The sequence below is a fragment of the Lontra canadensis genome, unplaced genomic scaffold (assembly GCF_010015895.1).
Source record: "Lontra canadensis isolate GAN:19392208 unplaced genomic scaffold, GSC_riverotter_1.0 scaffold13, whole genome shotgun sequence".
NCBI lineage: Eukaryota > Metazoa > Chordata > Mammalia > Carnivora > Mustelidae > Lontra > Lontra canadensis.
Genome location: NW_022631007.1, coordinates 12,258,695 through 12,286,690, shown reverse-complemented (window position 1 = coordinate 12,286,690; position 27,996 = coordinate 12,258,695). Strand labels below are relative to the sequence as shown.

The following is a 27,996-nucleotide window of genomic DNA, read 5'->3' as shown; positions in this document are numbered from 1 at the left end:
GACCTGCCTAAGGCTGGAAGGTACCCAATAGCCTCTTCACCTATATATCCAGACTGTACCTAGAACTTTCCAGTTTAGACAGGCAAAGTAACCCAGCCCAGCTGCTACTGGGATATGAGAATCCCAGAGCTCACTTCTCTTAATCATTGTCTCAGCAAAAGTATAGAATTCCCTAGAAAGGAGGCTGTGTAGATACTTTGGGAGGGGGGTGTTGGGAGGAAGACAGACGCCCCCGCCCACCCATTTGCAGATGTCAGAGGCAGCAAAGCAGAACCCAAGAGGTAGTGGTGGGAGAGAGTGGGGGGGTGGGGCACATATGGACCTACCCATGTTCCAGGTGCCAATGAAGATGGTGATCATGTCTGGCTCCGGCTGCTCCGAATGTTTATTCTTCATCTGCTGGAGAAGCTGGCAGAAGCCTTCTCTCTTCTAGGGATTGAAGGGCAGACAGACTCAGAAAGGCTTCTGCCTCCCTGCACATTACACTCTCAAAGGGCTTGGTCAGCTTCAAGAAAACTGAGAGCAGCGCAAATCAGTACGAACTTGCAGGAGCGCAATCTGGAAAGAGGGTCCGAAGTCTTAAGGAAGTGGCTTCTTTTTGACCTTGCCACTCTTCTGCAAGGATCTGAGGCTAAGAACCACCAGAAACCACACAAAGGCCCAACCATTTTCATGCGGACTGTCGCATGCACTTCAATACCGAAAAAACTAGAAACAACCTTAATGTCCAGTCCTAGGAAGCAAGTTAATAATCGTAGCACGGGTCATCCACGTGCCGGAATATTGCAGGGTTCACAAGTTTTGATTCAGAAATACCTTCTCAACAAGGACAGATGCCCAAACTATATTGTTAGGAGCAGAAAGCTAGTTGACAAAACAGTATAAATAGCATTATTGCTTTTTTATTAAAAACACAAACAAGGAGTGCACCTGGGTGGCTCAGTCAGTTAAGCGTCTGACTTTGGCTCAGGTCATGATCTTGGGGTCCTGGGATTGAGCCCCATCTTGGGCGCCCTGCTCAGCATGGAGTCTGCTTCTTCCTCTCCCTCTACCCTTCCCCTCCACTCATGCTCCCTCGCTCTCTCTCAACTAAATAAAATCTTGGAAAAAAAAAAACAAAACCCGCTTTTTGCTTATTTGTATTTGTTACTTTTTCACCAATGAGAATAGATTACTTATTTAACTAAAGAAAATTTAGATCAAAGAAACCAAAAAGAAGAGAATACTGGGGGGGTGCCTGGGTGGCTCAGGGGGTTAAGCCTCTGCCTTCGGCTCAGGTCATGATCTCAGGGTCCTGGGATCGAGCCCCGCATCAGGCTCTCTGCTCAGCAGGGAGCCTGCTTCCCCCCTCCTCCCTCTGCCTTCCTCTCTGTCTACTTGTGCACTCTCTCTCTGTCAAATAAATAAAAAATAAAATCTTAAAATTAAAAAAAAAAGGAAGAAGAGAATACATGAAGGCTGTTAGTCTCCTCAATGGTCTTCACCGGGTTGTCCTGGCTACCCGGGCATACGGGGCGGGGAGATGGGGGGCTGAAGCAGAGCAGCCCTCTCTGAGATGACGGTCAAGGGCAGACTGACTAAACAAGCACCCACACATTTTAGGTTGTACCATATGAAATTAACAGTTTCGCATCTACAGAGATGGCAATTTCATATGCTTCAACCTAAAAATTGCAAACCTCAGTTAATCAATCCCTTCTGAAGAAACCTGCTCACAAAGATGTTACAATGACTGTCACTACTGACACCTGGATGGCTCAAAATGCAGTGCCTCAGTTTACTGCCGTGTTTCAATCTTTCTGAGCTGGTAGCAAGGGGCAGAATTGGTTTTTGGATCTATGTCCATGTACCCAGAATGATGTCTGGCCAGAGGTTCCTGCTCTCCACCTCCCCCACCACCTGTCTGGCCCCAGCATCTTTGTTTCTCCCAGGCCCTTCTCTGTCATTCCTCCAAGTCCTACCCACCCCCACCCCCAGCCAGTTCTGGGCACCGCCTGGCCTCCTGCTGGCCTCCCAACAGCCTCCATTCCCCTACCCCTGCCATATCATCCATGGTACAGGTGAAGGAAGGTTCTGGCACTTGATGGGGGCTGTCCCTGTAAGTCTGAGCTGGGAGCCCTTGTCCCTCAGCCTTGCCATGGAGCTATGCCTGGCCAGCTAACACCTGATGTGATGAGAGCCCCTTGTGCACTTCTGGTATGAGCCATTTACTAAAGGATAAAGAGTAAGGCCAAGATGGAGGGTCTTAGGCCCTGGTTGGGATGTCAGAGGGGAGTGATCAGATCACAGAGAACACAGCCTCTGGATATACAGAGACTCAGTGCAATGTCCAAAGACCCCGAGTATTTCCATTGGCCCACACCACCTCCTGCTCCAAGAGCCACTCCTGGTGGGGCATCTCACTCCTGCAGAGTGAGGCAAAAGGTAGCCATGGAAGGAGTGCTGGCTGGTATTCAGATTTAAATCTGAGGTGCCCCAGACGGCTTTTGTCCAGCCCAGAGAGGCTAAAAAGTCTTCCAGTGGGGATCAGGGCTGGATAAGACACAAGTGATAAAGGATGGACCTTCTCGGGGGCAGACAATGTGGCACAGGTGGCAGAGGATGGAACCGCAGCTGTTCAAATCCCCACTGACCCGGAATGTGTCCCCTAACTTCCCTGAGACTGGTTTTCCCAGGTGGGAAATGGATGGTGAGAATTGAGCAAGACAATGGTACAAATTCCTAGGCACAAGCAAGCCTCCAAAGACATGTGTCCCTCACTCCTCTCCTGACCCATTTAAGTAGTTTTCCTCACTTACTTTGGAGTCAGCAAAAACATATTCTTTCCGCAGGGTCTTCTCCTTCTCTGTTTCCACCAAAATCACCAACTTGTTCAGGAATTTCTGAGACTTGATGAGCTGTAGGACTTAAGAGCAATGAAAGTTCATTTACTCATTCATCGACTTATCACCCAATATGTAGTCTAAGCTATATTCTGGCACCTGATCAACAATCCTGACTTCCCACCCCCAGAAGAAGACCCAGTTTGTGCCGAGTATCCTAGATCCCTTTGTTCCTGGCTGTATTTCGAGAAGGACTCATGCTTGGGAATGGTCGTGAGGTAGCCTGGCCAGAGCAGTGTGAATTTCATCTTCCTCTCTCTCTCCCTTACTTTCTTTCTCTACTCCTCCCCCCTACCTCCATTGCTTCCTTCTTTTGCTTTGCTTTTAGTTCATATCTAAATCAAAATTGTTTACCTCTATCAACAATCAAGACTCGGGCTGTTCTACAAGATTTTTTTTTTTTTTTTTTTACAAACAATAGTATCGTCCCAGTTCCACCTCTCTCCAATGTCCTTCTACCTACAGGCAATTACGTTTAACTCCTATCTCCCCTCTTATCATCCTCTCTTCCTACCAATATATAATTTCAACCCCTCCATCACCTTCCAGTAATAATATCATTTTGGTCAGGTAAGTATTCAGTGTGCTATGATTATGGAAATGCTACTGACAGATAAGCCTCGATTGCTTCTCTTTTCCTACACAACTTTCATTTTTTCCAGGAGTTAAAAATTGCCATGCTTTTACATTGGTCCTAACTATCTTAGCTCATAACTCTTTTCTGTGTAATCAAGCACTTTCATCAGTTTTACCATCCAGAGCCTCTGGGTCCTCTCTTCTCTGGACTGGTGACCTTTAGGTCTCATGCACAGCCATTACCTTATGGCCTTCCCTCTTCTTCATTCAGGAATTCACCTCTCTCGTACTGGATCCAATTTCTCAGATATCATGTCTTCTTTCTTGTTGAATGCCCACATTTTGGTAAAGCAACATCTCTAGTAGTTTTCCAAGAAAGGGAAATGGATAACAAATTCTGGAGGCCTTGCAGGCCTGAAAACCCTACCCATACACCTCACTGACAGTATGAAATAATTTTCCTCAGGACCCTTCCTTAGGAAAACTTGCCCCATCTCTACTTTTTGGCATTGATGCTGAGAAATTCAATGTCATTTTGATCTACCTGTCTGCATAAGAGTTAACCTGGAAAGCCTGACTGGGGCGCCTGGGTGGCTCAGTGGGTTAAAGCCTCTGCCTTCAGCTCAGGTCATGATCTCAGGGTCCTGGGATCGAGCCCCGCATCGGGCTCTCTGCTCAGCGGGAAGCCTGCTTCCTCCTCTCTCTCTCTGTCTGCCTCTCTGTCTACTTGTGATTTCTGTCTGTCAAATAAATAAATAAAATCTTTAAAAAAAAAAAAAAAAAAAAGAAAGCCTGACTGTCATCCTTGGAAAAGATGCTTGTAAGGTCATTGTTGGTTAGCATCTGGGAATTGGATTTGGGGAGGGTCCCCAGCATCTCCTGAACTGGTAAGAGCAGCTCAATATCCCTAAACTTAAACAGTGTGGTTTATGTTGAACACCCACTTTCCTCCTGGAAGTCTGGAATTTCAGTACGTGCCATGCAGAGGGTGCCTATGTGACCAGTCCCCATGAAGAACGCTGGGTGCCAACTCTCTAATGAGCTTCCCTGGTAGACAACATTTTGCATGTGCTGTCACAGCTCACGGGGGGAGCAATTAGGCATGCCCCATGTGACTGCACTGGGAGAGGTCTCCTGGAAGCCTGTGCTTGATTTCCCCATGGAATTCCTCCCATGGGCCTTTTCTTTTTGCTGGTTTTGTTTCTCATCCTTTCACTGTAATACATCACAGCTGCATGACTTTATGCCAAGTCCTGGGAGTTCTTGGTGAATCGCAGAAATAATCTTGGGGAGCCCTGACACAGTCTGTAACCTATCTTTTGAAGATCTTAGGATCTTCTCTTTGACTCCAGTGTTGTAAGACTTTCCAGTGTTGTGTGTGCCTCACAGTGGAACAATTTTCTTCCGTCGTGCTGGGCACTTTGTGGGCCAGTTTCAACTTGGAAACTGGTGTTTGGTTCTGAGTTTCTCTCATTGTTTCCATTTTCTCTTACTGCCTTATTTTGGTATTGGATGTCTTAGACTGGTCTAATTTAAAATAATCTCTTCTCTCCTATTTTCCCTCTCTTTATCCTTTTGTTGTACCATCTGGAACCCTTCCTCAACTTTATCTTGTCTCCCTTCCATTCTGTTTTTATTTTTTAAAAATTTCTGCTGTAATGTTTTAATTTCCCCTTCCCTACCTTCTTCTTCCCCTTTCTTCCTTCCTCCTTCTTCATTTTTATTTTGTTCTCTGAATGCTCCTTTTAAAATAGCATTCTGTTCTTGTTTTATGGTCCAATTTCTTTTAACCTATAATTTGCTCCCTCCAATTTCTTTTGTCTGTTTCTTTGCCTTGAGCCTCACTACCCCTCCCAGGCTTCCCTTCAATGTCCAGTGATCCTTGGCTATGTGTTCCAACGGTGACAGTGGGGGTCTGTCGAGCGAGGCTTCAGCCAATGGGTAGTCTCATGCGCTGACTCACAGGGAAACCCCTGGGCTGGTCACATGCTCCAGAGAAGACTTTTCCAACCTCCCGCATGCAGGGTGTAGGCCTGGCTGGCAGCATCCTGGCTGGGCAGTGATGAAGTTTATGGTATCAACCTTCAGAAGTAACCATTATTTAGTCCTGTTTCCAGTGGGTTCCTCCGTCCTTACCAGGCCTGGTGTCCCCCCAGCCCTTTACCTTCTCCAGAAAACTAACATCCTTGAGTCTAATGAGTGAGGGGAAGCAGAGGGCAGGCTATGAGGAGTGAGAAAGATCTGGTGGGTCTCTTTTAAAACAGATTTTCATCCAATCCTGATGTTTATAATCTCACCTTCGCCACCTCTAGGGGCCCCTGACAGTATCAATTCCTGTACCCTTTGTGGGTTCTGTGGTATGAGTCAGGTGTCTCAATTTTTCCTACTACATGCTTAACATTGAGCCTTTTGGGTTCCTTTAAGTTGGTTATCATTATCCATCTGCTTTTCAGCACTTAGAATTTTGCTGCCATCTCACTCTCTTGGTTCCTGTGAGTTTTGCTTTTAGGAGGGAAACTGACAAGCGTGTATGTTCAACTGCCATCTTGACTGGAAATCTTACCCAAGGGAAATTGCGGGCGTCCTCTGTGCTCAGTAATCCCATCAGCCTTGTCAGCAGCAGTAAATAACCCATGGTCTGATTCCTACTGCTGCCAACTAGGATTCCCTGAGACTCTCTCTAGTCTGCTACTATGAGGCTGTCTCCTTCCTTCTGAACTTGTTTCTTTCCTTGACTCCCATTTATAGGATTGTGAGGCTGCTTCCAAGATGCTTGGTGAGGATTAGTATTCTATCAGGGCTGGTTAGGGGCCCACTGGCCCCCACACCCAACTAAATAAAACTAGAAGCTCTTTGTGGCTCTTTTCCTTGCAACTCTCCATGTCACCCACGAGTGGGTATGAGCCGTCAAACCTTCAAGACGTTCCCAATGCCCATCTTTCCCCATCTCGAGCCACTACCACCTCTTGCCTGGTGACTGCAAAGGCCTCCTAATTGATCTGTCTCCCCACTCCCTGCCACAATTTTTTTCTCAGCACAGTGCCCAGAGTTCATTTTAAAGTGGGATCAAACCACTGCCTTGTTTAAAATCTCCTAACAGTGGTTCACTGCACTTAGAACATCCTCGGGGCTCACCAAGCCCAGGACAGGTGCCCAATCTCTACATCATCCGTGCTTCGGCCACTCGAGGCTCACTCACATGACAAGGCTGCCCCCATCTCGGAACCTCTGCCCAAGGGTTTTTCTGTGGTTTTTGCGTGGCTAGCATCTTCCTGACAGACAGATGCCAGCTCCAATGGCAGTCCTCCATCACTGTCCTAACATCCTCTCTACATTCCCAGCCTCAAGCTCCTCACTCCCTGACACTTTCCTGGCTCACGTTATCTGTGTACTTGGTAATTTTCTCCTTGACTCTTACTTGCATGGAACCTCCCCGAGAGCCAGGACCCCTCCTGGCTCATTCGTCTTTGCATCCCCAGGGCCTGGCATGTTGTGACCGCTCAGTGAGTGAATACATTATGATTTCCTCATACAGCCACTGACTTTTCCTCCGCATAGAAGACCTCAATGCCAAGCCATTCAAGAACATGGGGACAGGAGCAGGGAAAGGAACTCCCAACACCTGCCATCAAAGATTTCCTCCAGATGATCATCACTTACAATAACCATGATTGGAAACTGATTGTGCCAGGATGGGCTAATGGCATGCCTTATGCCACCAGTGCTCATGAGGACCCTAGGAATCCATCTGATGGATGTGGACACAGAGGCTCTGAATAGTTAAGTCACTAATTTAAGGTCACACCATGATCAAGCTGTGAAGGCAGTGGTAAATCCAGTTTACCCAGAGCCCCTCGCTGCACAAGCACACTGCTTCCAAGGTTAGCTATAAAGAGGGCAACCTGCTCAGTTGGTTAGGTGACTGCCTTTGGCTCAGGTCATGATCCTGGAGTCCTGGGATCATGTCCTGCTCAGTGGGGAGTCTGCTTCTCCCTCTGACCCTCTCCCTTCTCACATTCTCGCTCTCTCTCATTCTCTCAAATAAATATAATCTTAAAAATAAATAAATAAATAAAAGAGGGCACCCAAACACACGGCCACTTGGACTGTGTTTCTACATTGGCCGTGAATTCATTTGTTCATTCATTTCATTCATGGATTCACTCAGTATATACTGACCAGTCACGTACTGTGCCCAAGTGCTGTTCTAGACTCTGGGGACTGATTTAGCAGATGACAAAAAAGATCCACTTCCTGGCCTCTGTGGAGGCCCCATGTATTTGGTGGGGGGAGCTGGGGATTTATGAGCAACACTGCAAGCGCCTTAGTCCATCGGCAGTCCTTGAGTATGCACCTGCTGAATACCAGGTCCCGTGCTAGGTCTACAGATTGCAGAGCATGTGAGATCAAAACCCGGCCCTCGTGAGTGAGGGGACCTGGGGACAAGTAATTGTGTTCTGATGTGACAGAGGCCATGGCAGAGGGTGAGCTGGGCTCCACAGCCTAGAGGGAGGACAGGAAGCAGGTGGGTGTCGCCCGCAGAGTCTGGGTTGGCAGGATCTGGGCATCCACGCTTCTCTTTCTAAGGGCTCGTGAACCCCCACTATACAGTGTATCTTGACTCGAGCTGGGGTCTCTCAGAGTACCTCTTCTCCAGCTTGGCTCTTTCACCCATCCCTGATCTCATGGCAACTTTCACACTGTTCAGAATTCCACAAAGGAATATTCATTCACCCTCCAGGTGGTCAACCCATCATCATTGCTGTCCATTCCATAGAACATCTCCAACTTTTACTTTGGCATTAAGGACCCTGTCCACATCTGGGACCCCATGCCCTGCTGCTCCTCCCTTTAGGGCCACAAGGGACATGGGATTTCCCTAACAACTCTGCTCCAGCACAGGCCATTCTCAGTCCCAGGGCCTTCCCCTAGTTTATGCTTGGTGAACTCCTATTCACCCTTCAAAGCCCTAGACAGAGCCATCTGTGGTGTGAAGCCCCCCTACACACCCTGCAACAGAGCTAATCAATCCTTCTGGGCCAACCTCCCATCTGACACACATGCTCATAGGTCGACTCTCCCTTCTACAACACTGCATCTCTGGGGGGCTCTAACTTAGGGTTGTCCATGAAAATACTCCAAAGAGAAAATGTCCATTGAATTAAATTGGCAAGGGTTCACAGTGCTTCCCAGTACCCGGAAGGGATTTCTTGCAGTTCAGAAACCTTGAGCTGGTTAGAGCAGTCAGGCGCTCTGGCACTCTCTCTCCTCATCCTCGGCTTTGGTTTCCTCTTCTACCCCTTTCAGCTGTAACTCATTCTGTGTGTGACGGGTGAGAGGAAAGCATGGCTCTAAGTGGATCACTCTCAACACACCATCTCTTGGCCCAATGCGGCAGTGGATGAGGCAGCCATCTCAACACTGACCTCAACTATGCATCAACAGGACAGCTGGTCACTCTCCAGGGTCTATGGACTTCATTCCCTGGTCCCTACTCGCTGCTCTGTGCTGCCTTACCTTGGAAGGATCGTTACAGCGATGATGGTGTTTAATTGAGCACTTACTACCTACTGTGAAGTTTATCTATTTAAGACTCAGGGCTGCCATGACAAGAGTCATCAAGACCCTTTTGACAAGTGTACACTGAGCATCAGAGACATCTGGGCTCTAGACCAGGGTCACAAGTGGCCAAGCCGGGATATGAGGCTAGACTCTTAACTGCCTCCCTGTGCTATCTACGCTCTTCCCCTCCCCGCATGGGGCTAGTCCCCAGGCTCTCTCTCCACCTGCTGCCTGAGAGCATCCCTCGGACTCTGGGGGCCACCGCCCAGATGGGACTTGGCAGCAAGAGGTTGCAAGATGGGCCAGGACCTTGGGGCGTAGACCTCCAGTCCCTGGCCTCTGCCTGGGCACTCTGCCAGGGGTCAGTGCTGTGGCGGGACATAGAGGAGGTGCTCTCATATGCACTAGCTCATCTACTTCTCACGACAAGCCTAGGAGAAATCCATTATGATAATGATATGATTCCCACTTCACAGATGAGGAAAATGAGGCCCAGAAAGCTTAAGTAACCAGGTGAACATGATCTTGCCAGCCAGTGGCAGAGCCTACGTCCGAACTGGGCAGCCAAGCCACGAGGGCTACCTGCATGCTTATCCCTGTCTTGTGAGGCCCCAAGCTGGCACTGAGTATCTGGTCTCCCTTTCCGCCCCTCTGGAGGTCCAGCCATACTGGACATTATTTGTAGGGCTCAGCTGTCAAGCCAGTAGGTGCCATCTGAATAGACAGCCCAGGTCTGGTATTCCTGATGGGGTGAGGCTGGGGCACGTGAATCCGGGGACTGTGGGGGTCTCCTAGTGGGGAGGCGTGTAGTCACAGAGAACAGCCCCCCAGGGCCACGCCTTTAAGCTCACTTCCCCAGGGTCTGGTGGAAGGAGGCGAAACGTATGGGAAGGCCTCGAGAAGGAGGGGTGTGTGAGGTGGGCCTCAGAGCTGGCTCGGGGTTCCACAGACAGGGTGAGGGGAGGCGGTGAGAGTCAAGCGCAGGGGTGGATGTGGCTGGCAGGACTCCTCCTCCGGCTGTTCTGTGACGAGCCGGTCCACGAGGAGCAGTACAGCAGGATGAGAGCGCCATGGTGGCAGGGGTCTTACTCTTGTTGTGGGGGTAGAACTTGTCCTCGGAACCGTCCTTGCCCTTCTTCATTATCAGCTTCCCAGACTCAACATCGACTTTGAGCTGCAGTTTCTGAGGGATCCCCAGAGACTCCGACTTGACCTGCAAGGAAGAGCGGGATGGGGAGATGTGGTCATCCTCGCTGTGGGCGGGCTCCGGGGTCCAGCCCGGGAGTCCCCTGCTTGTGTGGCCGGGCGGCCTCTGGCCAGTCCAGCCCTGGCATCCCAGGTGGTGCCATCGGACTTCAACCACTGAGCATCCCTCGCCCCAGAGCCCAAGTCCACGTTTCTACAGGCAGCCCCCCCAGAACCACGCAACTGTGCGAAAGACCGCTGCTATGCCTAGTACGCCCATCGCCTGTTCTGCCAACAGGTTTGGTGCAGGGAGCAGGTGCACTGCTGGAGAGTAAGTCAGTCTTGCCTCCATGTGACAACACTCATTCATCTGATGTGCCATCGACTTCCCAGAAAGGATGTTAGTAACAGATTTCGTTCGGCTCCTGGGCATTGTTACAACTAACAACTAAACGTTTACTGATAATAATTAGGAAAAAGACAATTGTCTAGCAGGTACACTCAGAAGCTGGAGACATAAATATAGAATTATCATCAGGGCCAGAAAGGCCTTTGGGTGGGGGGCATCTTGTCCCGTGTTTCTGAATGTGGGACCAGGGCTAGGCTGCCTACCTACACCAGGATCTCTGTGGATTATTAAGAAAAACAAATTTCTGGGCCTGAGCTAGGAGGTTCTAACTCAGTCACTCTCGGGGAATTCATGGGAATTATATATTTTTCCTACTTCTCCCTTGAGGCACTACTTTGCAGCTAGTTTCAGTGCAGGGGGGTGAGGGCTGTCTGATGTCACTCACTGGGCCCATTTGGAGAAGGACAGAGTATGCAGCGTCTTGGGCTGAGAAGCCCTTCTCTGGGGAGCCTCTCCTGAAGGTTGCACAGACCTGTCTGGGTGCCCATTCTCCACAGGTGGCTCTGCCTGCCACCACCCTCAGTGTTGGGCTCCTTGCCCTTGGACAGCTGAGCCAAGATCTGTCCTTCCACAAGGACAAGAATGGTCCCCAGCCTCCAACTGTGGAATACAAGGACACAGCCACTTACCTCAAAGGTGACTGGAGGGATGAGGGAACGCCGGTGGGGAGACTCAGCTCCTTCGTGCAGCAAGGCCTTGACCTGTGGATGTAAACACACAGAGCCCTTCAGGCGGGGAGGGGCAGGGAAGGCAGATTCCTTTGGAGGACAGGGTCAAAGGGAGCCTACAGCCTGTACACTTGGGCATTATCTAAGCAAAGAGAGGGCCAAAAAGAAGCCAAGAGAAGCTGCAGGATCCCCCAGTACCTTATCTTCAATGGAGGACAGTAGACTTGTCAGTTGGCTGAGCTTGGCCACCATGTTGACTGGATTGGCCTCACCGGGCACCTGGGGAAAAGGACAAGGAAGGACAGCAGTCACAGAGTGTCAGCCATGGACAGGTGCTCCGCTGGGCCCTTTCCACACTCCAGCTCATTTCGCCCTCTCCGTACTATGATAATTCCCCTTTGCAGACAAGGAAATCAGAGCTATCTATAATCACCTCTAGATTATAATGGCCAAAAGCAAACCTTCATTTCATCTCCCCTCTTAAACCTGCTTCTCCAACTGCCATACCTCATCCACTCAGGTGCTTAAACAAAATTCTAGGATTGGCCTTGATCATGACCTTTGCTCCCCCTTACCTCAATTCCAGTGCTGCTTCTCCTCTACTTCTAAAATACAGCCGTCTCACTGCTGGAACCCACCACTGGGAGAAAATTATCCATGCTCCTTGCCCTGCCCTCTAAGACTCTGTATGATAACCCGTCATCCCCAGCCACTCCCATCCTCATCTCTGACCTGCCTGTGGCCTTGACCTTACACTCCCCGAGGAATTCCTATAGACACGGAGGTCACCTGGGGAGACCACACTAGCAAAAGTAGCCATGAGGGCATCTCAATCAAACCATCCTGCTTTGTTTCTTATCAGTCACCTTGGTCATGCATTTGCTCATTGTGCCTTCCCTGCTGGAACATGAGCCCTGTGAGAACTGGGACTGTGAGGATGGTGTTCAGGGCTGTGACCTGGGTGCTCGGAACAGCACCTGGCCAAGAAGGTACTCAGTCAAGTTCAACCCATACAGGAGTCCCAGAGAGCCGAAGTTACTCGTCTGAGGACACATTGCTGGTGAACGGCAGAGCAGGACTTGAATCAGTGACTGTCTGGAGACCCAGTCCACAGTCTCAAGCATTTACTCCCGGAACCAATATTTACAAAGCATCTATTCTGTGCCAGGTGAGTGGTCACACATGTGGAATTAAGGACACCATCCCCGCCTTTCAGAAGTTGGAGGATAAAATCAGACACGTGTATGGAACAGAATGAGGGTTATCGCCAACCCTGTGAAGTCCCTTTACCCCAGCCCTTGCTTAGAAAGTCAGCCAGGCTACACTTGCTTCTGACCTCAAATTTCCACGCCTTCCCCCACCACCTGAAAGTACTACGGGCACCAGCCCCACCGGCTACCACGACCACCCCCAACCACCACCCATCACCCCTCGCAACTGTCCTAGCTTCGTCAACACTTCAAACACATCAGATTTGCCAACACTTTCTCCGATTATTTTGGTTTTGCCCTGCTGCTCAACAAAGCTCACAATCAGCCTGTGCTTATTATCATCGCTTATCATCCAGGAGTGAAAAGCCTCGAGGTATGGAAAGGAAGGAGATATGGAACGGAGGGAGAGACACGGGTTGGGGGGGTGGGGGGTGGAACAGACTGGCTGGTCAGCGGTGGGGCAGTTCAGGATTCCTTTGCTTTGGGTGGTTTTTCTCATAAAGAATTGAAGAGATCACAGATTCAACCACTTCTTTTCCCTCTCAGACACTTGGATTAGTGACCCACTTGCCACCTGGAGCAGTCACCCTACAGTTCGAGGCTGGTACCGTGCCCTCTCCTCTGAGTCTGTGTCTTATTATTAACCAAGTGTAAATGAAGTTATTGACAAACAGGGAGCCTGTTCTTGAAACAAAAGTTATTAGCATGATGGTGAAGCTTTGCCTGCCAGCCTGTCTCCCGGTGGGAAGAACATACAGAACAGGATGTGTTCTTCCATGACGCCAAGCACGTTTTAAATGCATCCATTCATCTAATCCTCGCGGGAACGGATTCTTCTAATCATTGCTTTTCGGAGGGGAAACTGAGTCAGAGTGTTGCGTCAACATGTCCAAGGTCACATAGCTACTGTAGACCTGAGACCTGAATGTAAATGTAGCCCCAGGTTCTCAGCTGATGGCAACTTTGCCCACCAAAGGGCATGTGACAATGTCTGGAGACATTTCGGGTTGTCACAGCTGAGGGGATGCTAGTGGCATCTAGCCAGTAGAGACAAGGAAGTGTTAATATGCTACAACGCACAGGATAGTCCCCCACAACCAAGAATAATCTGGCCCCAAAAGTCACTCAGGTCAAGGCTGAGGACATAATTCACAGCTTAGCCTAGAAGTGAGCGAACTGGTCTGAATGTATGATACCTGGGAGTTCCCATAACTGGTCCAGTTATTGTACTTTGGTTTTTAGTCGCCCTTTGAAAGGGAGGATGTGGGTTCCAAGGTTAACGACTCTTTCTCACATGGGGCAGAGCCATGTCTCCCAGCCCTTGAGGTCCGCAGTCATGGTTGATAACGTTGCATTTGCCCCTCCCATCAGTTCTCAAATTCCACACGGGGCCCAGGGGCCCCAGCCTGTGTCGCCGACCAGAGAGGAAGGGCCACATGTCAATGGAGTAAGGCGGTCAATTGTCTCATACAAGCGATTTCACTCACTCTTTCGCAGAACCCTGCAGTGGCAGACACGCTCTGCCCATTCCAGAGATGCGGAAAACAAGCACCGGTGGGGGGTGGGGCCATTACTGCACTCAGCTGTTTCTCATCCCGGGGACAGTGTTCCTTCCTCAACCTCAGGCAGCCTTCCCACTTCCTCCTCTACCTGGGAATTTCTGAAGGCATCAAGAATGACCTCTCTGCGTTTGTTTTTTGTGAGTCAGGGTCTCATAAGGGAGAGTGGGAACGAGAACCCTTTCTCTCCATCCATGTCTGATGCCACCCTCCATCTCGTCCCTGCTCGGTCTTGTCACTGAAAGTAAACACCAGCTGGCGGGTTCGCTTAACTCTCTGGGGGCCTCACCGTCTTCTGATCTGTTTCAAAGATGTGGGTGTGTGGTCTTCTGTTCAAACTATTTAAATGTTAGTGTCTGGCAGGGCCCCTGATTTGCCTAGATTTGCTTTTACTTTCCCAGAAATTAACGTCTCATCGTTCACTTCAAGGAAAGCAAAATTACCTTTCCGATTTCTGGATGAATTTTTAAGTTCACAATAGCACATAGACCTTTTCTCGGTTAAAAAACCTCTAGCAAACAGTCTGGTCAAGCCTGAAGTCCCTCTCGGCCCAGCCTCTTCTCCCTCATCCTATCCCTCCACGTGGTGACCAGAGGAGCCCTTTGGGTTCCAATCTTTCTGGTCTGATTTCCACACATGTATCATTTATCGACTGTTCTGCCCTTTGCTTTTTTCTGCCCCCCAGTATGCCTTGGGGAATCTGTCCACATCAGTGTGCCCACCTTAGAACAGAATTCTGTGGCATACTTTAACCAACTCCACATTTGGGTGGTTTCCAAGGTTTTTTGTGTTTTTAGAGATAAAGCCACAATAAACATCTCTGCCCCGTAGACAGCTGCGTACATATAGAACTGCTTGCTTGAAGGATGTGTGCGTTTAACATTGCCACTGCAGGTGGACAAATGGCCTTTTAGAAAATCCCCCTTTTTTAATCCACTCCCAGCCACAGAGCAGAGTGGTGACCCTATGTGAGTCCCTGACCCCAGAACCCGAGTCATAACGTTGAACATCTTTTCATGTATATATATGTATATTGGTCATTCCTATCCCTCTTCAGTAACACAGCCTTTCTTTATAACCTCTCTGCATTTTAAAACTTGGGTTTTTCCTTCATTATTTGGAGGAAGTTTTGTTGTTGTTAACATCTTAATCCTTTGTCCCTTATATCTGTTGCATGTACTCTCTCTGGAGATACTGCTTTTGCTTTTTTTTTTACCTCTCCTGGTGACAACCTTTGGATGCACACAGCTTTGCTCAGCGGATGACTTGGCCTTGGCCCCTGCCAGACTGTGAGCCTGTTGCGGGAGTAAGGAAGCACTTTCTCCCTGCTCTTTTTGGGGCAAGAGGTGGGATCAAGCGTTTAGGCACCTCACGTTCTTCTTTCCCAATAGTTTCCCATGAGCAGTGATTTTTAAAAAAGCCCCTTCCCGGCTTCCCTATTTAGCACCTACTAGTTTCTGCTGATGGGTGTGTAATTTGATTTTTTTTTTTTTTTCCTTAAATCAAAATCAGGCAGCGGGGAAATGCCTTGCTGGAGGAACAGAGTTTTGAGACTCCCAGCCCCCCTCCCATGTTCTGGTGGTCTAGCCAACTCCAGGCAGGAGAGCACAGAAGAGGCGGGGGCTCCCTTCTGAGCCCTCAGGACTCCTGCTACCTTATCCCCCACCCCTCACCCCCACCCCCGGTTTATCAGTCTCGTCTTTTCAACCCTGAAGCCTTTACCTGAGGCCGTGGACGGAGGCCAGGGGAGAGCTGCTGGTCAAACAACCTTTGCAGAGACTCCAAGGAGGGGAGGGTCCGGAGGACTTCGCTGGGAGCAGGGGACAAGGTGAAGGTCAAGGATTAGTCAGGACCCAGACGAGGCATCGCAGGCTTTAGCTGGAGGCACGGTCACAACCGATCTGGCAAAGGCAGAGATCCTCCCCAGAAGGACAAGCCCAGGCAAAGATCCCAGGCCTGCCGGTGCTGGCCCACCCCCACCCCAGCCCACCACCCCAGCCCCCCACTTCTTCCCGTCCCCCACCCCGGGCCGAACTGGAGTCGTGATGCGTAGACCTGATTTACCTCTGGTTAGCCAGACTCGGAGCCTGCAGGTAATTGGAATCTAGAGTCACGAAACTACTTTGAAATCACTGACTAAGCCATGATTCCCAACCTTCAGTGTTTATAAGAATAGCAAACACTTCGGAGTGTTAAAAATGCAAATTTCTGGGCCCCAACCAGATTTGGTCTGGAATCTGCATTTTAAATGCATGCCCCAGGGGCTTCCTGTGCTGGTGGTCTGAGCATTCTGGTTCAAATCCCCTGCTCACTACTGAGATGGACACCTGGAGAGATTTTTCAATGTCTAATTCATCCACGACTCCTACACCAGAGCTACCCATTCTTTGTTCCCTTCAGTCTTTCTCTATTGTTTTCACATTGGTTTATGCTAGACAGCAGACAATTTTGAGTTCTATTTCTCACTTAGGATTTCACCCAAAACTTCATGTCTTTACCTGTTTAACATTCTGTCGGTTTCCAAATATTCTATCAAGAAAATGTGCCAAAATAAATTGCTAGATATCTGGGTTATTTTGAGATCTTGGTGATTACAAATAAAGACTGCTCTGAACAGATTGTCCCTACAGCTTTTCTTATTTTCAATTACAATTTTATGATGAGTGATGGTGTCCAATCACGGGCCTCAGGTACTGTTTGAGCCTGCTCATTCGAGGTAATGTCTGCCTCCTTTCTATGATCTTCTCTCTCTTTTGGTGGGTGTAACAGTGCATTTCAGTATTGATATATTGACAGAATGTCTTTAATTTATTGTCTTTAAACATTTTTCTACATGGTTGGTTTCTACTATATTTCTCTTTGTATAAACTGCTAGTGTCCTTTGTCACTGTCCTGTTGGAAATTTTGTTAGAATTTTTAGACATTGGTATAAACTCAGCACACCGCTTTGCTTTATATCTAATCTAGATGTTGTAAGGATTTTTTTTTTCCCATTCTGTTATTGTCATCCTAGGCAGGCTGGATCTCATTGTAAAATACCTGGTACCTTTTTATTGTTCAATTTTTCATCTTTTCCTTGGTAATTCTTTGCTTACCTTTGTTAAGAATGTATCATCAGCAATTATTTGATCATTTTAAGTTGGTTTCTCACTTGCTTTTTTAGAGTTATATATGGGTTTTTCTTGTTGATATTATAGATTCATTCTTAATTTCTCCTCTAGAATTTTTTTTTATATATATGTAGTGGAATTAAGTTCATCTTTCTCTGTCTTGCTATTCAATCCCACTCAACAGTGCTCACTCATTTTTCCATCATTCCCTTGGGCTAGTCCATTGCATAAGCTCTTCTTGAATATGGAAGAATTTGTTTTTTTAGGCTCTATACCATTCATTTAACGAAAAATCCAGAGCTCCCAGCATGCACCAGGCAATGTCACTGATTTCAGATTTAGGATGTCTCACAGCTTGGGGGGTGGGGGATGGTGTTATAGCCTTCCGACTTTGAAGGAGGTCACACGTGGCTTTCCTTTGGGGACCAAGGATGGGGGGCAGGGAGCTGACTTGCTGGGCAGGGGGAATGTGGGGCAGACTGGGTTCTGGGTTTCCCCACCCTCTCCGCCAGAGCTCTAGCATCGGTGCACAGTGACACTCCCTTTAAACTGTCATTGTCAGAAAAGAATTCTGGGTTAAAAACAAAAAACCAAGAAATTCCAAGGCACTAATTCAGAATACACTTTAACATCAAATAGATCTCCCTCACTGTTCTCCTTTTTCAAAATGTTATCCTAAAAACACAAATAGACGTACAGAAGCTGAATCCTTAGGGCTTTCTAACAGTGACGCTGGCTTTCCTTGTATTTTTAAGCTTTGTAAACATTTGAAAAAACTGACTGGCTCCCAGAAAGATTTGTCTGTGGACGTGGAAACCATGAGCAGGGTCCCTGGAAAACCTGTCCAGTATCAGTTCATCAGCTCAAAGGAAGCCAGGGGACCAAGACTGAGAAGGCTGTGGTCCTGGGGTAGGTCACACCCCAGAGACAGCTCATTAGGGGCTCAGACCCACTGTCCCAGCCTTCCCAGAGTGAGCATCTCGTCTCTGCCCTATTTTCAGCAAGTTGGCTCATTTCCCCAAGCTTCCCATTCAGTATCCAGCCAGGACATCCAGCGCGCCCCAACCCAGAACTCCAGACTCAGAAGCACTGCGCTGACTAGATGTGGTTTTCTTAACTTTTGCCTTCTCTATTCTTTGCTTCCTTTTCTCATCTTTCTTTGGCAAAAAATTTCCACACAGTGTGAAATTAGGTGATAAAGGGCATCTCTTTTTCTTTTGTTCAGATGTTTAATGGAATGACTGTATTGTTTCCCTACCAGGTGTAACTGGTTTTACATTGACATCTCCTACATTAGTAAGAAGGTACCCTTCTATCCTCTTTTTTTTTTAAGGTTTTTTAAAAATTAGAAATGACTTTTTTGGGGAGGCCCATGGATGACTCGGTCAGTTAAGCATCTGACTCTTGATCTTGATCTTGACTCAAGTCATGATCTCAGGGCGTGGGATAGAGCCCCGGCTCAGGCTCTGCGCTCAGTGGGGAGTCTGCTGGAGAGTCTCCTTTTCCCTCTTCCCCTCCCTCCCTTCTCTAAAAAAACAAAAATGATTTCTTTTTTCTTTTAAAATCATATATCTGTTAGGATGCCCATGCAAATGATTCTTTCATCTTTTTTTTTTTTAAGATTTTATTTATTTATTTATTTGACAGACAGAGATCACAACAAGTAGGCAGAGAGGCAGGCAGAGAGAGGAGGAAGCAGACTCCCCGCTGAGCAGAGAGCCTGATTCGGGGCTCGATCTCAGGACCCTGAGATCAAGACCTGAGCTGAAGGCAGAGGCTTTAACCCACTGAGCCACACAGGTGCCCCAATTCTTTCATCTTTTAATCTACTGAATTATGGTGTTTTCTTTACATTGACTCTTCTTTGAAGTGAGTTCTTAGATAAAGCCTCTATTTTTCTTTCTTTTTAAAGAATGCTCTATGCCCAAGGTGGAGCCCAACACGAGGCTTTAACTCACGACCCTGAGATCAAGCCCTGAGCTAAGATGAAGAGTCAGACACTTATGGGGGACGCCTGGGTCCTGGGATCAAGCCCTGCATTGGGCTCTCTGCTCAGCAGGGAGCCTGCTTCTTCCCCCTCTCTCTCTGCCTGCCTCTCTGCCTACTTGTGATCTCTGTCTGTCAAATAAATAAATAAATAAATAATCTTAAAAAAAAAAAAAAAGAGTCAGACACTTATGGAACCATGGGGTGGTTAAGTGGGTTAAGTATCTGTCTTTGGATCAGGTCACGATCCTGCGGTCCTGGGATCAAGCCCTGAACGGGGCTCCCTGCTCAGCAGGAAGACTCTTTCCCCTTCTCCCACTCCTCCTGCCTGTGTCTGTCAAATAAATAAATAAAATCTTAAAAATAAGTAAACTAAAATTGTAATTGACTTTTTTCCTATTTCTGGTTTTATTTTTACCATCCCAACCCTCCCTCCCTGGCTCTTTTCCTTGCCAGTTGTTGTTATTGTTTATTTGCTCAACAGAGATTTCTTAAAGACTCTGTTCTGTTCACTGCTGTATCTTCAGCCCCTGGAATAGCATGGGGTGGCATGAATCCAGCGCACGATCTTGGTGCGTGAACACGGAATAAACAAAATGTTTCGGATACTGTGCTGGATGTGGGAACTATCAAGGCAATGAGGACACAGCCCATGATACCTTCAAGAGACTCACAGTCTGGATTTAAGTCGTCTGTTTGACTCATTATTATCCTCCCTTTTCCATATTGGAGCATCTCAGGCTATGGCTTTTCCTCCAAATCATGCTTTGGCTGCATTACAGAGTTCTGACAGACAGAGGTTTGATTACTCCGTGCCCCCCGCCCTCCCAATCTACCCACGTAGGCTCTCCTTGTGTCTGTTCCTCCTTTAATTCAGCTGCTATTTAGGAGGCGATCTAAAAGCATCCAGGTGGTCGGGTGGTTGTGGCTAGTGTTCTTATTTGTTTCTATTTTTGTCACATCGTGTTCTGGGCACATAGAAATGAACACTTTCACTTTGGGTGCATTCATATCCAGCTGCTCAGGAACCTGCTGGTTTCTTCTTTCTTTTGAAAATCACCAGCACTCTAAGATTTCAGGGGAAAAAAATTCTCGGATCCTCATTTAAGTAAACCCCTGTGATTAGAACACTTCCACAATTTTTTTTTTTAAATCTGCAAAGACTCGATGTGCTCCTGAGTGACACCCAGGTTCAGTTAATCCCAGGTCCATTGTCTTCTCCTTGGAGATACCTCCTTTGGAATTTATATCATCAGGCCGTGGGAATAACATTAAGTATTGTAATTTTTGAAAGAAATGGTGCTGTTTGTAATTATTTATTTTCTGAAGTCATCTTCCCTTGTGTTTTAGAAACTTTATCGGAAGAGATTTAGATGGTACTATTTGGTTATTCTGCTAAGTGGATCTTTATAAGTCTTCTCAGTACCTGGATTCAGGTCCTTTACAAGTCCGGGGAACTGTTTTCTTATCTATATTTCCCAACAATTACACATCATTTTTTCCCCTGCTTTCTTGAGAGCCCACCTGCCAGATCTTAGTTGAATCTCTATGCCCTCTTTCCAAAAACTATCCATTTTTTTTTTTTTTTTTTTTTTTAGTGATATGCATTCTTCACCTGTGCTTAGTTAGCTCTCTGGTGTCTTCTATAGATACCTCTCTGACATTCTGCTCTGTTTTGTGATTTAATTTTCAGATTTGATTTGAAAGCTATGGGTTGGTTTTTATGGCCTCCAATGAAGCAGTTATAATGCCACTGAAGTATTTTTTTTTTAAGATTTTATTTATTTATTTGACAGAGAGAGATCACAAGTAGACAGAGAGGCAGGCAGAGAGGGAGGGAAGCAGGGTCCCTGCTGAGCAGAGAGCCCGATGCGGGACTCGATCCCAGGACCCTGAGACCATGACCTGAGCCGAAGGCAGCAGCTTAACCCACTGAGCCACCCAGGCGCCCGCCAGTGAAGTATTTTTGTTTTGAGTTTATTCACCTATTAAAATCTTAACCAAGGGGCGCCTAGGTGGCTCAGTTGGTTAAGCGTCTGACTTTTGGCTTCAGCTCAGGTCATGATCTCAGGGGTCATGAAATCAAGCCTTGCACTGCCTCTGTGCTGGATGGGGAGCCTGTTTGGGATTCTCTCTCTCCCTCGGTCCCCCATCCCTGTTGCACGTGAGAGCGCTGTCGGGAAAAAAATAATCTTAACCCCACTCTCATTAATAGATAAAGTATTCTCTTCCACACTTGGACATTTTACTTTAGAATTCCACCTGGGGTTCTTCTCATTTCTCCATTTCAAGGGTTACCAAATACTTCCAGACTCTGGGGACTTTGTTCTCTCTTTTTTTTTCTCTTGAAAATTCTCTGTCTGGTTCTAGAAAATACAACTCAGGTCCCAAATCTTGGTTAAGCCTTTGTGCTGCAGACATTCAGACACACACAACTGGTGTGACATTTGACAGGGGAGGCTCTTGAACTGTTTCTCACTCCTCGGTTCTCTGTGACCTTCCCAACTGGGGACATTCTTGTTGGGCCAGGTGGTCTGAGTGGATGGACCCAGTCACCTCTTCCAGCTCCTCCTGCTGCACCCCACGTCAAAACGTCCAGCCTGGACCCCATCTCCTTTCGCTTTCCCCCTGTGGTGACCTCACCTCACTTATCTCTCAGCTTGAAGTGCCAACTGCAGGCTAATGAGTCCCAAATGGAGACCCAGGCCTGAGGTCTTAGGGGCTCAAAAGTTCTAGCATAACTTCGCGGTTGGTGGTTCAGCTGCTGGGTTGCCTCAGAGCTCAGACGAAGACCTCCCCCAGCCCCATGCCCTCCCCCTCGACCTCTTGTTTTTTAGTAACTGGCATCATCACCCACTCGGCTGCTTTCACCAAAACCCAGGGTTCACCCTTCATTCCTCTTCCCCAGACCCTATATCCACACAGGCAGCGAGTATGGCCTCTCTACCACCCACAAATATGCCAGGTCACACCACTCTCAGCACCTGCACGCCCACATGCCCTTGGGTCATCACATTTAACTAAGATCTATCAGCCACTCTCCTGTGCCAGGCATTGTCCTCAACCCCGGGACTCAGCAGGAAGCAGAACAGACACAGATCCCTGCCTTCCCTGCTCACAAGCTGCCCACATGTCACAACTCCCAAGTTCGGAACTGCTCTCCCTGCATTGGGTCAGCCTCCCGAAATCCATGCTCCACCACCAGCTTGGATCATGGCACGATTGTCTAAAATCTCTAGAGTCTTGTGAGGTATACATGTAGTGGCTCCTGCTTGACATTGCCAGATAAAACATGGGACACCCAGCTGAATTTGAATTTCAGATAAAGATGGATCATCTACTAGTATAATAAGTATATCCCAGCTGCACATGGGATATACTTATCCTAAAAAACTTTTTGTGATTTATCTAAAACTCAGACTGAACTAAACTTCATCCTGGGTCTGGCCCACTCTATGCCTGCCTCTCCCCAGCCTCTGCTCCTAACACTTTCCTTCCCTCATTAATGCTCCAGCCACACAGACTTTCTCTTCTTCGCAGGCTGGCCTCATTCCTGCTTCAGGATCTTTCTTCTTGACATCTGTCTGCTACAGTGCTAGATGGCTAGCTCCCCCTTATCCCCAGGGTCCCAGCTCCAATACCACCTCAGAGAGGCCTCATTAACCCACAGAGACACTGGGAACCTCCCACCCAATGTCTCTGTCACTTGAGCCTGTTTTATTTTGTCATAATGTTTATTAAAATTATCTTTATTTACAGACAATCTACTGTTGTGCCCTTCACTAAGACATCTGCTCCAACAAGGTCTAAAGGAACAGAAATCTTGTGCATTGTGTTCACGGCTATATCCTAGTACCCAGCACAGAGTTCAGAGGAGGCATACCTATTTGTTAAGTAAATAACTGAAGGAATGAGTGAATGAACTGAACCCCTGTGGCAAACAAAGTAGTTTGAAAACAACAAGTTCATGGTTAGGGATTGGGAGACAGAACTGCCTCTATGTCAGATTTTCTAAAATTCCGGTCCCTAGTTAACCAAGTCACCAAGCCCGGCTATGCTTTTGCCTATAAGGGTGAGGACAGACAGGTGTGCAGGGGACATTACAGTGTCCCTAATTCTAGCTAGAAGTTAACTCTCCCACAAATAGAGATGTGGAAGAGCAGCAAGACAAAGGAAGCTTTTCCCAGGAGCACAGAGAAGTAGGCCACTGGGGAAGCTGCTGAGTCCATAAAATAAGGTGTCCCGATCCAGTAGCACAGGTCGGGGGCTGCAGAAGTACCCTGTGAGTGGGGGAGGCCAGTGGAGAGACCAGGAGGGATATTTCCTCCCAAACAAGGAAGCAGCCAAAACAGGACGTCCATCAGAACACAAACAGCTCATTCTGTCTTCATGAAACTGTGTCTCTTAAAAAGAAAGTGCCATGTGTGTGTGTTTTCCCTTGTGATACATGATTTATAACAACAGCATCAAATAGGAAAATAGCTCTCCAAGGAAATCTCTAAAAATGATGGCTCCAGGTCCAATTGGCTGAGATGGTGTGAGCTGAAAGCCAATTCACTGAAATGAGACCTGACTGGCCAATTCAATGAGTGCTCCATTTACCAAGGAAATTATTTGTTACCTTTACCAAACGTACAGATTGCGCTTTTGAAGGAGGAAAGTTCAATTGGATTACTGATGATGAAAGATTTGTTTTTGCATATTAACTAAGCCAAGATGGATATGGCCGCAGAGAAACTGACAAGAGAGTTCTGAGGCTGCTGTACGTTTATAATAAAATACAAAACTTTATATAGTCTGAGAGAGTCTCACCCACAGAAAATGCTATTTTTCCAACCAAAATGTTGACCCTTCATTTATGACGGGATTCTTTCGGCTCCTTAGGATTTCTCTCAGATGCTTTTTGAATGGGGTTTTCTATTTTCAAGCATTTTTTTTTAAATACCCTTTATTATTTATTTATTTATTTATATTTTTAAAGATTTTATTTATTTGAGAAAGAGAGAGAGACAGCGAGAAAGAGAAAGAGAGAAGCACAGCGAGAGAGGGAACACAAACAAGGGAAGTGAGAGAGGGAGAGGCAGACTCCCCACTGAGCAGGTAGCCTGATGCTGGGCTCAATCCCAGGACCCTGAGATCATGACCTAAGCTGAAGGCAGACACTTAACCGACTGAACCACCCAGGGGCCCATTTTTCAAGCATTTACAATAGCCTTCTGTCAGTTCTTCAGATAGCACTGCTGACTTAATTTTGCCCTTTTCACAATTAAAATGCAAATAAACTTGAAGTTAATCTTAGCTTTCAATAAGGTAAAACGAAAAATTCTAAAAATCTAAAAGACATCGGAATTTCTACCAATTGGTCATTCAGTAAATTCGGTGTCAGAAATTGAAAGTTTGGGTGCATTAGCTCGCTCTACCAAACTGCCATCACCGGCATCAGCCTCCCAGGCAGAACGTCGGCTGCCTTCAATTTATTTCCTCTTGGAGCACTCATGGACTTGTCCAATGTGCCAGCTGCAGCAAGAAGGCAGACTTACTGCTGGATCTTGAGCAAGTGTAAAAGGGCCAGCCGTGTCCTCCTACTCACCCCCTCCCACAGCAACTGGCCTCAAATTAACTTTAGTTTAAAAAAAAAAAAAAAAGAAAGAAAGCCACAGCTCGAATACCATGAAAACAAAACCTTGCAACAACCACAAAGATTTCTAACCCTGCCAACTGCCCAATTATTCTGAGGACATCAGAGGCATCTGGAGAGCCAGGCAGAGGGCAGGGGTCACTCTAATGAGCTGCTTCTCTCGCTCGGCACTGTGCCCCCAACCCCCCACATCCCCGGGAGCCGCCTGACCCACAGAGCCATTACCCATAAAGCTCCTTGCACAGGAGCGTGGTCAGTTTCTTCAGATGAGGGAGGCTGCTGGAGCCCGTCTTCACAAAGTCAGAATCCAGGGCGAGCTGAGTGCTTAAATAATCTTGGATGGCTTTAAGATGCTCTTCTGGAAGTCTGAAAATAAAAGAAAGAGAAACATGCCTCTTCTGTGCCTTTGGCCACAAACACCAACCGTGAAAGAAGAAATTTTCATTGTCAGTGTCTCTGGCTGAGACACTGTCCTTCAGGAGAACATGGGCACGCTCCCGGATGGCGCCCCTGGTCTCAACGAGGGCTAGAGAATCAGTCTGAGCAAGGTTAAATAAAGGATGGGGGAGGGAGGATGCCTCTTCACCCAACCATAAAGGCTTTTTCCCAAGCCCATACTTGGAAGGAAGGGATACTGGCTAGAAATGCTTATCCTTTTTTTTTTTTTTTTTAAAGATTTTATTTATTTATTTGACAGACAGAGATCACAAGTAGGCAGAGAGGCAGGTAGAGAGAGAGGGGGAAACAGGCTCCTTGCTGAGCAGGGAGCCCGATGCGGGGCTCGATCCCAGGACCCTGGGATCATGACCTGAGCCGAAGGCAGAGGCTTTAACCCACTGAGCCACCCAGGTGACCCTAAAAATGCTTATCCTTTATGAAGGAGACAAAGCAACTTGAGAAACGGTCAGCAGACTTGTTTCCCTACCTCATTTACTTCTAAAGACAGCATCTCGGGGCTGAGTGATGCTTAGTGGAGAGATGGCAAATGGCTCTAGGTCACATACCAACTCCAAAGTCATGGCCGAAGGCCACCTGGAACTCTGTGCTGAGGATGTTCTGAGCTGTCCTGGGGTCCATGGGGAAGTGTGTGTGGTGAGTGATGGGCTGGGAATATGGTAGTGGGCCCAGGTGCCCTGTCCTCGCTCTCAGGGCTCTGGCCCAGCCCCTTTGGTTCCTGGGTGGGCGAGGCACACGCAGGCAGGGCAAGCTCACTGCACACAGTGGCCCCTGGGGAGGCAGAGCCCAAGCTGGATGGCACTAGGGCTGTCTCAGAGGTCTGATGGTCCCTCTACATTCTCTTGCCCAGCACCATTTTTTGTTCCAGGTAACTGTGAGTGAGTCTTTGTTCCTGTAGTGACTGCAGTCAGTCACAGCAACTATTTCCTGGGCATAACCCTACACTTACTCTGCCTAGCACCTCGTGCCCATTTCCCCTTTGGTCCCCAAACCAACGTTAGGACACAGCTGTTATGATCCTTCCTATTTTACAGACGAGCAAATTGAGGAGAAGGTTGTAGATCTACCTGGGTGAAAAAACTATTACAAGCTTTAAAAATCTTTGCTCTAGCCTTGACATTTAATCAAGCTGGAGCTGGAGGACACAGGTTTTCCCCCTAGAGGATCTCTGAAAGAATGAAAAGCTCCTGCTCTCCAGACTGGAAGGGCCATTTGCCATTTTGACTTCTTTAGACTGAAAACGACTTACATGCCCATCACCTTCCTAACACTGAACATTAATCTACATTCATTCCAGGTCTTGACGTTCTAAAAATCCAGTTTCTGCCCAAGTCTATTTCTGAAAAGGACAAAGTCGCTCCCATGGTATTAACATATGTATTTTAACAGTTCTAATGACTATTGACTCTTAAATCTGAGACCACGAGTTCTTGCTGCAGGAAGCTGTCTTTGTTAAGACGTTCATTATAGGAGAGCAGTGACATTAAGATGTGAACTCTGTTCATCAGAGAAGCTTGATTTCCTCCAGCAGTCTTGCCATAACTATTAACTATGACCTAACTGATTAGATGTAATCAATTTGCACAAAAGACTGGGGAGGTTACCTTACAATTAAGAAGAATAATCTAGGGGCCCCTGGGTGGCTTAGTCAGTTAAGCATTTGCCTTCAGCTCAGATCATGATCCCAGGGTCCTGGGATAGACAACCGCCCCCACTCTGCCCCCCCCCAAGCTTCCTGATCAGTGGGGAGTCTGCTTCTCCCTCTGCCCCTCCCCCACTTGTGCAAGTGCATGCACATTCTCTCTTCTCTCTCTCTCTCTCACTTGCTCACTCTCTCTCTTCAAACACAAGGCAGAATCTGGGTTTGTCAGGACCCAGAGGAGCACTGAGGACAAGCACTGTGTCGCTGCTACCCTTATCCCCGTCACCATGCTCCATTTACTTATGCCAAGCTCTGGCCAGAGGTTTTAGGAGGTTTCCACTGCTGTATATGAGATGAGGAGCCCAAACAAGGAGAGCACACAAGCCCTCACCTGCCCCTGCCCCTCTCATGAGGCTGCACAGAGGCTTGGTTGCCTATCTCGTCCTGTCCCACTGAGCCTGGAGGCCCCAGAGAACCCCCGTCCCTAGAAAGTAGGGATGGAGGAGAGGCAGAAGGAGGGGTCAGATCTGGGCACCAACTGAGCGTCCTTGCTTATTTCCTTTGCTCACGCTCTAGAGCACCTACCCTTGGAGAGAGGTGGAAACTCAAGGGAACTCAACAATGAGAAGAGTTGACTAAGGGTTTGTTATTTACGTATGTCTATAGGGTAATCATGGCAACACACCCATGACTTCAAAACATTGGCTACTTAGCTATTTGATAAATAACCCAAGTATTGCAAGGAGTGTGCACAGAAAAGGACCTGGTGGGCCTAGAGAAGAATCAAAGGATATTCAAAGCTGAATTATAAAAACACCAGGTATCATAGCAACCAGCTGGCTTGTATGTACTTTCAGGCATTTCCTTTGTATTTTGCCAAACTGGATGGTAGGAGAGAAGCCCTAAGCTGGAGATGTTGCATTAACCACCCCCCCAACCCGTTAGGATATTCTCGGTGGGGGAGGCGGGGGGGTTGCTTTTTCTCACAAAGAAACAACAAAAAAAAAACTCTTTAAATTTTTAATGCACGGAAGTCACTGCATACTAACTTATTAAGTCATGCAACACACATCGGAAAGGGGCCTACTCTGTGCCAGGCGACGTGCGGGGCG

General features: G+C 47.6%; 1 protein-coding gene across 2 annotated transcripts in view; it reads right to left on the bottom strand.

The window, feature by feature from the left end:
- Positions 1-27,996, bottom strand: part of INPP5D (inositol polyphosphate-5-phosphatase D) — a 110,737-nt gene that overhangs the window by 33,122 nt on the left and 49,619 nt on the right. For both annotated transcript variants that reach the window (XM_032857516.1, XM_032857515.1), the window contains exons 5-11: positions 25,012-25,152; positions 15,775-15,862; positions 11,481-11,561; positions 11,244-11,315; positions 10,110-10,233; positions 2,799-2,905; positions 327-429 (exon numbers count right to left, since the gene is read on the bottom strand). In XM_032857516.1, coding sequence (XP_032713407.1) covers positions 327-429; positions 2,799-2,905; positions 10,110-10,233; positions 11,244-11,315; positions 11,481-11,561; positions 15,775-15,862; positions 25,012-25,152 — 716 coding nt within the window. The remainder of the gene's footprint in view (positions 1-326; positions 430-2,798; positions 2,906-10,109; positions 10,234-11,243; positions 11,316-11,480; positions 11,562-15,774; positions 15,863-25,011; positions 25,153-27,996) is intronic.